General features: G+C 33.2%; 1 protein-coding gene across 2 annotated transcripts in view; it reads right to left on the bottom strand.

Moving 5' to 3' along the window:
- Positions 1-14,974, bottom strand: part of C28H8orf88 (chromosome 28 C8orf88 homolog) — a 36,799-nt gene that overhangs the window by 11,048 nt on the left and 10,777 nt on the right. For both annotated transcript variants that reach the window (XM_077876307.1, XM_077876308.1), the window contains one exon: positions 6,037-6,112. In XM_077876307.1, coding sequence (XP_077732433.1) covers positions 6,037-6,112 — 76 coding nt within the window. The remainder of the gene's footprint in view (positions 1-6,036; positions 6,113-14,974) is intronic.

The following is a 14,974-nucleotide window of genomic DNA, read 5'->3' as shown; positions in this document are numbered from 1 at the left end:
GGATGGAACTATAGGGGCAGAGTTTTATATAATATTGAAACTAAAGTGTTATTAATTCAAATTACATTGTTGTAAATTAAGTAGTTCCCCAGTGCAACTGCCAGGAAAATAACTTCAAAATATACAGTAAGGGGAATGAAAAAGAAATAAAAATGATACAGTAGAATCTATTAAACACAAAAGAAGGTATTAATGGAGGAAATGTAAAACCAAAAAAGATATAAGACTTCTAAAAGACAAATACAAAATGGGTGTAGTTAGTCCTTCCTTATTAGTAATTACAACTGAATGTCAGTCATAAACACTCCAATTAAAAGACAGAAATTGGCAGAATGCATTAAGAATACGATCCAATTATATGCTGTTTGACAACGATGATACTCACTTTAGATCCAATTATAAAAATAAGTTAAAAGTGAATGAATGAAGATGTGTGACACAGATAATAACCAAAAGAGAGTTGGAGTGGGTATACTAATAACAGATAAAAACAGACTTTAAGACAAAAATTGTTACAAGAGATAAAGGAGAACATTATAGAATGGTAAAAGGGTCAATTCACTAAAATAACAATTATGAACATATATTACCTAATAACAGAAAGGCAAACTGATGGAACTGGAGGCACACGGAGAATTTAATAATAACAGCTGGAGATTCCAAGGATCCTACTTTCAATAAAGAACAGAAAAACTAGACAGATGATCAACAAGGAAATAAACAGAGGGCATGAACAACACTATAAGCCAACTACACCTAACAAACACGTACAGAACACTTCATTTAAAAACACCAGAATGCACATTCTTCTGAAATATACACGAAACTTTCTTCAGGATCAACCATGTTAGGCTACAGAATAAGTCTTAAAAAGTTTAAAAAACAATGGTATCATACAAAATATCCTGACTATAATGTATTGAAATTAGAAATCAATATCAGAAGTAAAACTGGAAAATGCATGAATATGTGGAAGTTAAAAACATACTCTTAAACCAATGGATCAAAGAATAAATAACAGAGGATTGAGAAAATACTTTGAGACAAAAGAAAACAAAGACACAACATACCAAAACTTAAAGGATACAGCAAAAGCAGCACCCAGATAAAAAATTATAACTACAAATGCCTATATTAAAAAAGAATAGCTCAAATCAATACCTAACATCAAACATTAAGGAACTATAAAAAGAATGGCAGGCTAAATCGAAAGCTAACAGAATGAATGAAATAATAAAGATGAGTAAAAATAAATGAAATAGAGATAAAAAATAAACCAACAAGGCAAAGGTTGATTATTTGGTAAGATCAAAATTGACAAAGATCAACTAGAAAAAAGACTTAAATTACTAAGATCATGAATAACAATGATTTTGTATCCTGCAACTTTGCTGAATTCATTTATCAGCTCTACTAATTTTTTACATGTCCTACATTTTAGGGTTTTCTATGTATAAGACTGTGTCATCTGTGAATAGAAATTACTTTGTCCTTTCAAATTTGAATGTCTTTTATTTATCTTTCTCAACTACATGCTCTGGGTAGAACTTCCAGTATAATGTTGAATAAAAGTTGTAAAAGTGATTATCCCTGACTTGCTCTTGATATTAGTGGGGGAAAACTTGCAATCTTTCACTACTATGTATATGCTTTTCATATACATCCTTTATTATGCTGAGGAAATTCCCTTTTATCTCTTGCTTGCTGAGAGTGTTTATTAAGAAAGGATGTTGGATATTGTCAAACGCTTTTTCTGTAACAACTGAGATGGTGATGTTATTTTTTTTTGTTTTGCATTCTGTTAATGTGGTGTATTATACAAATTGATTTTCACATGCTGAACCACCCTTAGGATTAATCCCACATGGCCATGATATATAATCTTTTTATTCTGCTGCTGGGTTTGGTTTGGTGGTATTTTTGTACCTTATATTCTGAGGATTACTGATCTATAGTTTTCTTTTTGCATGATGTTTTTGTCTAGCTTTGGTATCAGAGTAATATTAGCCTTACAGGATAGATGAAAAGTGTTCTTCAAGTTTTTGGAAGAGTTTGAGAAAGTTGTGTTAATTCTTCTTTAAATGTTTGGTAGAATTCACCAGTGGAACTGTCAAGTCCTGAACTTTTCTTTGTTAGGAGATTTTCTTATTACAAACTCAATCTCCTTACTTGCTATATGCTTATTTAGATATTCTATTTCATCTTAAGGAAGTATTGGTAATTTCTGTTTTTAGTAATTTTTCTATTGCATCTAGCTTACCTAATAATTTGGTGGCATACACATAACAATTGGCAGTATTTTCTTATAATTCTTTTTATTTCAGTAAGCTTACAGTAATGTCCCTACACAAAATCAGCTGTGTTTTCTACACTATGAATGAACAGTCCAAAAAGGAAATTAAGAAAACAGTTCCACTGGCATGACAAGGAATAATTAGGAATAAATTTAACTGAAGAAGCACAAGACCTGTACACTGAAAACTGAGACACTGATAAAATAGACTGAAAAAAAAATGGAAATATACCCCATGTTCATGGATTGAAAGTTTTAATACTGTTATAATCCCCCAAAGTAACCTACAAATTCACTAATATCCTATCAAAATTCTTTTGAAAGAAAAGGAGATTTTTTTGCAGAAATGAAAATGCAGATCCTAAAAATAACATGGAATTGCAAGAAACCCCAAATAACCCAAACAACCTTCTGAAAGAACAAAGTTGAAGACTCACACTTCCCAATTTCAAAACTTTCTATAAAGCTATAGTAATCAAAACTGTGTGGTACTGGTATAGGATAGACATATAGATTAAGGGAACAAAACTAGAAGTTCAGGAATAAACACATACTCCTATACTCAAATGATTTTCAACAAAGAGGCCAAGATCATCAAATGGAGAAAAAATATCTCATTAATAAATAGTGGTGAGACAACTGGATATCCAAGGCAAAAACAAAACAAAACAAAACAAAAAAGAATTGAAGGTGGGCTTATACTTACACCATATATAAAAGCTAACTCAAAGTGGAAAAAAAGACCTAAATATAAGAGCTAAAACTCAAACTCATAGAAGTAAATCTCCGTGACTTGAGATTTGGCAATGATTTCTTACATATGACATCAAAACCATGAGCAACGAAAGAAAAAATAGACTTTATCAAATTTTTAAAAATTTGTACAGATAAGTACACTATCAAGAGAATGAAAAGAAACTCCAGTATAGAAGAAAATATGTGTAAATTATATATCTGATAAGTATATATCTGATAAAAGCCTTGAATCATATATCTGATAAAGGTCTAATACATAGATCTCAAATACCTTATATATACCTAAGTGTGTGTGTATGCAGGGGAAGAAAGGAAGTGAGCACGGGGACAGGAGAGGGAAGTGGCAGACAGAAAAAAGAGTTGAAAGTCTAGTATCCAGAACTTTTATAACTCAATCACAAAAAGAAAATAACCCAATTTAAAATATGGTCAAGGAACTTGGGTAGACCTTCTTACAAAGAAAAAATCTAAATGGTCAACAAGCACAGAAAAAGACACTCAATATCATTAGACAATAGAGAAATGCAAATCAAAATCACAGTGAGATACCATTTCACACCCACTGGAATGACTATAATAAAAAAAGATCCTAACAAGGATGTCAAGAAATTGGAACCCTCACACACTGCTACTAAGAACGTAAATGGAATAGCCACTGTGGAAAACAGTTTGGCAGTTCCTCAAAAAGTTAAACATAGAATTACAATGGGACCTGGCAAGTCCACTCCCAGGTATATATCCAAGATAAATGATAATAGGTGTTCAAACACATACTTTCCACAAATATTCACAGCAACATTATTCATAACAGCCAAAAGGTTTACCCCAAATGCCCAACTGAGAGATGAACAAAATGTAACATATCCATACAAGAAAATATCATTTAGCCATAAAAAGGAATGAAAAATGAAATACTGATACATGCTACCCATGGATAAACCTTGAAAATCTTATGGTAAGTGAAAGGAATCAGACACAAAAAGTCACATATAATTCCAATTAGAGGAGATATCCAGAATAAGTATATCCATTAAGACAAAAAGTAGATCAGAGTTTGTCAGTGGCTGGGCAGAGGAGAGAATGGAAAATGACTACTTAAGGGGTATGAGGTTCCTCTTGGGATTATAAAAATGTTCTGGAACTAGACAGTTGTGATGTTTGTACACTACTATACTAAAAACCACCAAATTATACATTTCAAAATGACTTACTTCAATTAAAAAAGGAGAAAGAAAGGGCACCTAGATGGCTAAGTCAGTTAGTCAGCCAGCTCTTGATTTAAACTTAGGTTATGGTCTCAGGGTCATGAGATGGAGCCCCACATCAGGCTCCATGCTCAGTGCTCAGCACGGAGTCTACTTGAGATTCTTTCCTGCTTCCCTTCCCTCCCCCTCTGCTCCTCCCCTGGTGGAAGGAAGAGGAGAGGGGAGGGGATGGGAGGGGAGGGGAGAGGAGAGGAGAGGAGAGGAGAAGAGAAGAGAAGGAAAGAAGGAAAGGAAGGAAGGGAGGGAGGGAGAGAGAGAGGGAGGAAATTAAATAAAAATTAAAAGGAGAAAGCAACCAAAGAACTGCAAAGGGGTATCCCATGATAATAGTAAAAGTACATTCCAGGACAACAGTACTGAAGAGTAAGCAGTCTATACTGGAAAAGGATCATGAAGGATTTTGAAAGAAAACCCTTCTCAGGGGGGAGAAAATACCAACTGATATATTTGTGTATAAGAAAAATATTATAGGTAAGTGTGACAGAGTTCTTGGAGCACTTAAGGAAAACAGTTAACAGCAGTTACATAGAAAAACAACATGATCATTAGCTCCAAGAAAAATAATGGATTGTCTGAAACAGATATGCACCTGTTGGCTAAGCAATTGTATTTACATTGTCTTATAATATAAAGAGTGGTAATGCTTTAACTGAAATTTGTGAAATAACTATACGGTAGAGAGGGAAGACAGAAGGGTGAAGAAGTGAGGCAACTGACATAGAAGACATAAATTCTCATTTTCCAAAATAGGCTGCCAATATCAAAAAATAAAGCTGGAAACAATTTAAACATTTTACTTAGAAATAGTTAAATACTAGAAGAAAAAGCTAACAGAGTACTTTCATGACTTTTAAATTATATAGACTGACAAAATCTAGAAGATAAATTAATAAATAACTCTTATTTTATTAAAAACTAGCCGGTAGGAGAGACTACTGGTTATCCCCAAGAGCAGCAGTTTTTCCCTTCTGTTTCAGCAACAGAATTAGCAGGCTACACAGCTAAAGATTACATTTTCCAGTCTGCTTCATACAGGATAGGATGACTAAGTTCTGGTCTATGAGTTATTAAGTGAAAGTGATATATGCTACTTACAGGTCATACTTTTAAGGAGAACTACCTCTCCCTTTTACGTCTTTCCTGATGGCTAGACAGGGAATATAGTGACTGAAGGAAAGGCATTCATCTTGGGCAGAGATAGAAGCCATATATTAAAGATGGCAAACTTGGGCAGCCCAGGTGGCTCAGCGGTTTAGCACCGCTTTCAGCCCAAGGCCTGGGCCTGGAGACCTGGGATTGAGTCGCGCGTCAGGTTCCTTGCGTGGGGCCTGCTTCTCTCTCTGCCTGTGTCTCTGCCTCTCTCTCTCTCTCTGTCTCTCATGAATAAATAAATAAAATCTTTAAAAAATAAATAAAAATAATAAAGATGGCAAAGCAATACGATTGAGTCCAGTAACATTTCACCAGAGCAGAATGAAGACACCAGCCCAATTATGAGCTGTTATAGAATATACAGAAATAAAATTCTACCTTGTTCAAGCCTTGTTGTTATGGTTTCTTCTCTAAAGCAGTCATATTTACCTATAGCATTTCTAATACAGACAGAAATCAACCAAAGGAATACAATAAAATTTATGTACATAAGGTTTGCAACTAAGCAGTTATTAAATAGGAATGCTAAGACTCCTTTATGAAATTTAGGAATTATGGTAAAAAATGTACCTTTTTTAACTGGAGACTGATGTTGCTGTTGTTCATTATGACCTTGAGTAAAGGCTTGCATTCCATTCGTCTTACACTATTAAAAGAAAAAAATATATACTTTTTAACTGGCTTAAAAAAAAAATTTTTTTATCATCCAAAACTATTTTCCTAATCAATCAAAGTATTAGTCAAAACATATTTCTGGACTAAAGGATAAGCAATCTTGTAAGAGAATGCTTATTAAAAATAAGCAAAAGAAAAAATCTTTCAAAATATATTCACCTGTATCTTTAACTATTTTGTCATGATTTTTTTTTAACTAACTCCCCTTCTGATTCCATGCTCACTGAGAAGTACCCTGATTATAATTTAATCTCCCTAGTGCATTTAATAAACTACCTGGAACCAATAAGAAAATATCATAGGCACATGACAGTAAGATTTCTCATGATAAAATAATGCGTTCTCGGATTTTATAAATCAGTTTCACAAATTTGGTCAATGCAATCTATCCTTCAGATAATCCCTTACGCTGACAAAAATCAGTTTGCAAATAGTCAGCCATACTCTGAACCATGGTAATTCATTAAGGTAGGTTTCTCTGAAGATATCTATCCTGAAAAATAAACATCTCTGCTCTATCAATCACAGTAGTAACAAGTTATAGCTCATTCCTTAAACATTTGCAAATTCTACCAAGGCAACTCTGCATGAAGTTAGAAAGATTAATTATTTAACCCTATGACACAATGAAGAGTAATGAGATAACTCTATAATACTGAATCATCAAAATAAGTTATCAGAAAAAAATTAAATTTTAGCAAAATTTTTAAGTAGAGGTAGAAAAATATGAAAATGCCAAAGATCTTCATTGTCCAAAGTTTTTCTTCCCATTAGATTTAATAAACAATAAAAAAAAAAAAAAAAAAAAAAAAAAAAAAAAAGATTTAATAAACAATAATATTAACTATATAGTCCCTTCTAAAAATTTTTAAATTTAAAAATTTAAAGTGTGCAAAGGCACACTTCAGTGACACTAAAATGCAAGCCCTAAAATCAAACTCAAAAGTAAATTATAATCTGAAGAAAACATTAAGAAATAATCTATTGGGATCCCTGGGTGGCGCAGCGGTTTGGCGCCTGCCTTTGGCCCAGGGCGCGATCCTGGAGACCCGGGATCGAATCCCACATCAGGCTCCTGGTGCATGGAGCCTGCTTCTCCCTCTGCCTGTGTCTCTGCCTCTCTCTCTCTCTCTCTGTGACTATCATAAATAAATAAAAATTAAAAAAAAAAAATTAAAAAAAAAAAAAAAGAAAAGAAAGGCTAGAGAAGGGGCAGCCCGGGTGGCTCAGTGGTTTACTGCCTGCCTTCAGCCCAGGGCAGGATCCTGGAGTCTCAGGACTGAGACTCACGTTGGGCTCCCCTCATGGAGCCTGCTTCTCCCTCTACCTGTGTCTCTGCCTCTCTCTCTCTCTCTCTGTGACTATCATAAATAAATAAAAATTAAAAAAAAAAAAGGAAATAATCTATTTTGGGATCCCTGGGTGGCTCAGCAGTTTAGCGCCTGCCTTTGCCCCGGAGTGTAATCCTGGAGTCCCGGGATCGAGTCCCACATCGGGCTCCCTGTGTGGAGCCTGCTTCTCCCTCTGCCTGGGTCTCTGCCTCTCTCTCTCTCATTCTCTCTCTGTGTCTTTCATGTATAAATAATTTCTTTAGAAAAAAAAAATAATCTATTTTTAAAATAGTATCTAGGGGTACCCAGATGGCTCAGCCAGTTAAGCATCTGCCTTTGGCTCAGGTCACGATCCCAGGGTCCTGGGATTGAGCCCTGCATTGGGGTCCCTGCTGAGAAGGGAGCCTGCTTCTCCCTCTCCCCCTACTCATGCTCTCTCTTGCTATCTCTCTCTCTCTCTCTCTCTCTCAAATAAATAAATAAATAAGATCTTTAAAAAAATAGTATCCGAAAGAAGAAAATACTTAGGAATAAATTTAACCAAGGTGGTGAAATAGTTGCACATGGAAAACATTAAGATATTAAAGAAATTAAAGATGGCATAAATAACTAGACGATATTCTATGTTCATAGATTGAAAGAATACTGTTAAAATGTCCTTAACTATCTGCAATGATCTACAGATTCAATGCAATCCCTTCAAAATTCAAATAGTACTTTTTTTATAGCTAAAGCCATCCTAAAATTCATATGGAAAAACCCTAAAACACCATGAGCAGTCAAAGTAATCTTGAGTAAGAACAAAGCTGTAGCCATCACACTTCCGATTTTAAACTATGTTACAAAGCTAAATAATCAAAACATTACAATACTGGCATAAAAAACAAACAATGGGACACCTGGCTTGATCTCGGGGTTGTGAATTCGAGCCACATGTTAGGTATAGAGATTACTTAAAAATAAAATCTTTTTTTTTTTAAAAGAAGACACAACCTAGAAATAGACCCACATATATATTCAACTAATCTCTGACAAGGGAACCAAGAATACACAATGGAGAAGGGATAGTCTCTTCTAAAAATGGTACTGGGAAGATTGGATATTCAAATACAAAAGAATGAAATTGGATCCTTAGCTTATATACAAAAAATAAACTGAAAATAGATCAAAACCAAATACAAGACCATAAAAACCATCAAAGAAAACATATGGAAAATGCTCAACACTGGTCTTGGAAATGATTTTTGGGGTATGACATCACAAGCACAAGCAACAAAACTAAAAAATAAGTAAGTGGGACTACATCAAACTAAAACAGTACAGCAAAAGGAGCAAACAACAAAATGAAACAGCAACCTACTGAATGGGAGAAAATATTTGCCAATCATACTTCTAATATGGGGTTAGTATCCAAAACATCAAGGTCTCATATAACACAATAGCAAAATAATAATAATAATCTGATTTACAAATAGGCAGAGGACTTGAATAAACATTTTTCCAAAGAAAACATTTCATGCCAAGTGGTACATGAAAAGATGCTCAACATTGCTAAATCATCAGGGTAATGCAAATCAAAATGACAGTGAGATATCCCTCACACCTATTAGGAAGGCTATTACCAAAAAGACGAGATAATTGTTGGCAAAAATGGGGGAGGGGGAGGAATTCTTGTACAATGTTGATAGGAATGAAGATTGGTTCAGCCATTTTGGAAAACAGTATGGAAGTTCCTCAAAAAATTAAAAGTAGAACTACCAAAAGATCCAGCAATCCCAGTTCTGGGTATATATCCAAAAGAAATGAAATCACTGTCTTGAAGACTGTACATTCCCATGTTCATCCACTGGAGTATTATTCACAATAGCCAAGATAAGGAAATAACTTACATATCCATCAACAGATGAATGGATAAGCAAAATGTGATAGAGATAGATGAAAAGTTTACAAATAGAATATTATTCAACCATAAAAAAAGAAAATCCTGCCATATGTTACAACATGGATGAACCTGGAAGACATTATACTAAGTGAAATAAACCAGACACAAAGACAAATATTGTATGATCTCATTTACATATGAAATGTTAAAAAATCAAACTCACAGAATTAGAAAATAGAATGATGAGTGCCAGGGGCTAAGGATAGTGGAAATGGGGAGATGCTGGTCAAAGAATACAAATTTTCAATTACAAAATAAATAAGTTCTGGAGATATATTGCACAGCATGGTGATTATAAGTAATATTGTACTATATACTTGAAATGTGCTAAGATCTTAAGTGCCCTCCCACTCCCCCACAAATTTGGTAACTATATGAAGTGATGAATGTGTTAATTAATTGTTATAATCATATCACAATGTATATATGCATAAATGATCAAGTTACATACTTTTATTAAAAAAATCATGTTGTATAGCCTAACTATATTCAATTTTTGTCAATTATACCTCAAGAAAACTGGAAAAAATTGTACTTTGTCATTTCAGCATATATTAGCAAAAATATATAAAAATATATAAATATATAAAAATACTGATTATTTCAAATCTTTCATAGCATGTAAGAAAGTACATCTACCAAAATTTTATAATTTTTTCAATTATAATCTTATAATAAAATCATATATAATCTTACAAATTTAACAATCTTATATAATCTAATCAATAAAGCTGGAGAATTCTATAATAAAGATATGCAGAAAGTGTGATGGAAAGAATGAGCAAGAGTATCAAAGTTGGCTTAAAAACGTCAGGAAAGGCTTTACATGATGCATAACACTCAGAGGATCAGTAGTAGCTAGGCTGGCTTGACTAGTAAAAAATGAATGTTTATGGAAGAAAAGAGCAGCTTTGTGTTGGGATGCATGGGGTAATACAGCTAGTTTAGGAAATGGAAAATCAAATAGGCTTAAATAAAGCAAAAGAAACAGTAGGTCTTTTTTTTTTTCCAAGTCAAGGTTCTTTGCAATTTATGGTACAATACCCAATATTCTATTTAGCTTTTTCATATTTATAGCAAAAATGTTCCCAGCTCCTGTCGCTCATCTTAAACAACTGTACGCGAAAAAAAAAAAAAGAAAACTGTACGCGACTGAGATAACAAAGGAGAATTAGAGGTTAAATGCATATCAAACTCTACTCCTAGAACAAAAGTTAAACAGGAAAAAAACTAACTCATTTAGAGTTAATTTCTGTAGTATAAAAGAGCTCCTACAAACAATAATAATAATAATAATAATAATAATGCCTATAAAAAAGAATGGGCAAAGGCCGGGAACTGATAATACAGATGAAAGAAAATTCAAATTACTGTTTTGTTTTGTTTTGTTTTGTTTTTTTAAGATTTTATTATTTTAGAGAGAGACAGAGCATGAGTCAAGGGGGAAGTGGAGGGAGGGAGGGAGAGAGGGAGAAAGAATCTCAAGCCAACTCTGTGCTAAGAGCACAGTCCAACATGGGGCCCAATCTCAGGACACTGAGATCATAATCTGAGTTGAAACCAAGAGTCAGATGCTTAACCAACTGAGCCACCCAACCACCTCAAATTACTCATAAATAAATCAAAGATGGCTATAAAATCTTGACATTCCTCCCAACAACAAGTCAATTCTTTATCTCCTCCCCTGGAATCTGAGCAAGTTCTGTGACTGCTGAAACAGATCTAATACAGTAGATATAACACTCTACTGATTTCCAGGCTTTGAGAGTCTTCCACTTCTTATCTTTTAGAACTTTAGCCATGGAACCCAAACATGGTGTTGTGAAAAGCCCAAGACACTTGGAAAGGCCATTTGTGTTCCTTCCGTTACACTGAAGCAGGTGAACCCTAAGCCAATACCCAGCATCAACTGCCAGCCATGTAAGTAAGCCATTTGCCATCCAGTCAAGACTTTAAATGACTCTGATCCTAGATGCTACCTGACTGTATGCACATTACTGAACTTAGAAAAAGGTCCCTGACACCAGTCAACCCACAGAGCCATGAAAGATAAGAAGAAGCTATTTTTCAAGTCAAAGTTTTAAAGAAAAATTTTTATGAGGTAATAATAAAAAACAGAAGTTAAAAGAAGTTATTCGAACATAGGGAAGGTAATACCAGAGAGAAACATGGATTTATACAAAGAAATTAAGAGCACTGGAAATGGAATAAATGAAGGTGAAGTAAAACTCATTCTTTTACTTAAGTTATTTTAAAAGATAACACAGGAAATCAAAAATAACAGCAATGCATTATGTATTTATAGTACAAGCTACAGTAAAGTTATTCCCATAATAGAACGTGTTATGGAACATGAATGGGAGGTAAAAGTCTACAAAAAAAAAAAAAAAAAGTATCAGATCTAATAAGTGAATTTAATGAGATCAATATACAAAAACCAATACTATTTCTGTATCCTACCAACCAGCATGTAGAATTTGAAATTTACAAAAAATACCACTTATAATAGTATCAAAAAATATGAAATGCTTATAATAAATTTGGCAAAAGATCTTCAAGACCCCATTCTAGAAAATACAAAAAAAAGGAAATATGTGCTCACAAATCAGAAGACTCAATATTGTTAAGATGTTAATTCTTCTCAAATTAATCCTTACACTCAATCAAAATTGCAGTAGACTTTTTTTTGCAGAAATTAGCAAGCTCATTTAAAAATTATATGGAAATGCAAACAGCTAAACAGCTGAGACAAATTTGAAAAAGACTGTAGTGAACTTCACTATCTTATATCAAGACTTATCATAAACCTACAGCAGTCTGTAAAATGTGATCTTGACAAAAAGATGGACATACAGAAGACCTATGTACAGTTGGTGACTATCGTTAACAATACTGTATTATATAACTGAAAGTTAAGAGAATAAATTTTTTTAAGATTTTATTTATTCATGAGAGACATAGAAAGAGAGAGAGAAGAGAGAGAGGCAGTGAAACAGGCAGAGGAAGAAGCAGGCTCCCTGCAGGGAGACCGATGTGGGCCTTGATCCCAAGATCACAGGATCACACCCTGAGCTGAAGGCAGATGCTCAACCACTAAGCCACCCTCTAAGAGAATAAACCTTAAATGTTCTCACCATAACAACAACAAATAGTAATTATGTGAAATGAAGAATATTTTAACTAAATTCATTGTGGCAAGCATTTTGCAACATATAAATGTATCAAATCATCTTACTGTATATCTTAAGCTTAGTTACATGTCAATTATATCTCAATAGTTGGCATAAAAGACATATAAATCAATAAAGCATAATAAAGTTTAGAAATAAACTCACACATGTATACTGATTTTCAATACTCTCACAATTCAGTGAACCCAAACAACCCAAAATCAAAAACCCAAATAAGGCAAACAACCCAAATATCAAAAATATGCAAAATATTTGAACAGACACTTCACCAAAGAAAAAAGAAAAATACAAATGGAACAGAAGCTCATGATAAGATGCTCAATCTCATTAATCATTATGAAAATGCAAATTTAAGATACAATTAGATACTAACACATACTACAATGGCTAAAATTGGTAGGCTATGAAGCAACTGGAACTGGCACATAATACTGGTGGGACTATAAGATAGTACAATCACGATGGAAAACATTTTGACAGTTTCTTATAAAGCTAAACAAACTTCTCATAAAACCCATAAATTCCATTCCTGTGTATTTGTGTGTATGTCCACACACAAATTTGAACACAATCGTCCAGAGCAACATTATTCATAATATCCAAAACCTAGATACAAGTCAATGTTTACCACCTGATGAATAAGCAAACTGTCCTATAGTCATAGAGCAGAATACTATTTCACATTAAAAAGAAACCAACTAAAAAAAGAAAAAGAAGAACCCACTACTGATATATACATAACACAAAAGAATCTCAAAAACATTATGCTGAGCAAAAAAAAATCCAACACCAAATGATATATATGTATGATTTCATTTACATGACATTCTAAAATTGTCAAAACTCATTTACAATTAAAGAAAGCAGATCAGTGGATGCCTGGAGGAGGAAGGAGCATTAGGGATTAGTGGAAGCGGGGATGATGAATGACTACAAAGGGACATAAGGGCACTTAGAGGAAAGATCAAAATGTATCTTCATTGTGGGGTTAGTTATATAGAGTATATATTTGTCAAACTCATTGAACAAATGGGTTCATTTCACTGTAAATTATACCTTAATGAAGTTGTTTTAAAAAATACACAGCAAAAAGTATCTATCATATATGTGGCATTTCTGACATAGGTTCTAGTAGTTTTTCCATTATAACTGAAGCAGCAGATAAAATTTTAAGTTTAGAAGTAAATTTAATTAAATGATTTGGTTTTCTTCTATAAAATTTGCAATATTAAATATACTCTTTTTACACATAAAGCTTTTTGAAAAAGGTCGATGTTTCCAAAAAGAGTTACAAACATTACTATTATGTTAGTTAGGGATATGCTAGCTGCTAGAATAAAACAAAACATTAGAGACTTATAAAAAATTAATATAAAGAGTAATTAAGATACCACCGTACTGACAGAGAGAGATGCAAATAGGTCAATGGAACAGGATAAAGAGCCCAGAAAAAGACCCTATACATATGAAAACTTATTATATAATAAAGATGTCATAAATCTATATGGAAATAATAGATTATTCAATGAATTATACTTGACGACTGGTCATACATGAAAACAATTAGATTTCTATCTCGTATCATACAAAAAAATCAATTTCAGGTAGACTATACCTGAACATGTATGTAGGAAAATACCTTTTGATATCAGGGATGGGAAGACCTCACAAACAATGACACAAAAAGTGAAATCATAAAGAAATCTTAATATGACTATATTAAGATTTAAAACTTCTGAACAAAAACATCATAAAAAAGAAACAATTTTCTCATAGACTATATTCCCAGGAAATAATTTATTTGTTCTGCATACAAAAAAGAGAATTAAAATCCAAAATATAGCTTAAAGGCATATAAACCAAAAATAAAAACACAACCTAAGAAAAATGGGCAAATGATATGAATTGGCAATTCAGAAAAAAGGGAAAATCCAAATGGAAAATTAAGCACATGAAAAGATGCTTCACATCACAAATAATAGAAAATTAAAAATTAAAACCAACAAAAATATATAATTTCTCAGGGGCACCTAGGTGGTTCAGTCAGTTCAGCGTCTGCCTTCGGCTCAGGTCATGATCTCAGGGTCCTGGGATCAAGCCCCGTGGTCCTCTGCCCCTCTCCCAACTCATGTGCACACTTTCTCTCAAATAAGTAAAAATCTTATTAAAAAAAAAAAATTCTTATCCATTAAACAAGACAAAATATTGAAGTCTGATGATAACAAAGTAAGGATGTAGAAAAATCAGACCTCTCCTACATTGCTCATGCAAATCACTTTGGAGAGTAACTTAGCAGTAAATAAGAACAGTGAAGATAAGATTACCTGTTAACAGTACTTCTACTTCAGTTTTATAAAGCAGAAAACCTC

Source organism: Canis aureus, chromosome 28 (assembly GCF_053574225.1).
Source record: "Canis aureus isolate CA01 chromosome 28, VMU_Caureus_v.1.0, whole genome shotgun sequence".
NCBI classification, from domain to species: domain Eukaryota; kingdom Metazoa; phylum Chordata; class Mammalia; order Carnivora; family Canidae; genus Canis; species Canis aureus.
This window is presented reverse-complemented; position numbering and strand designations above follow the sequence as displayed.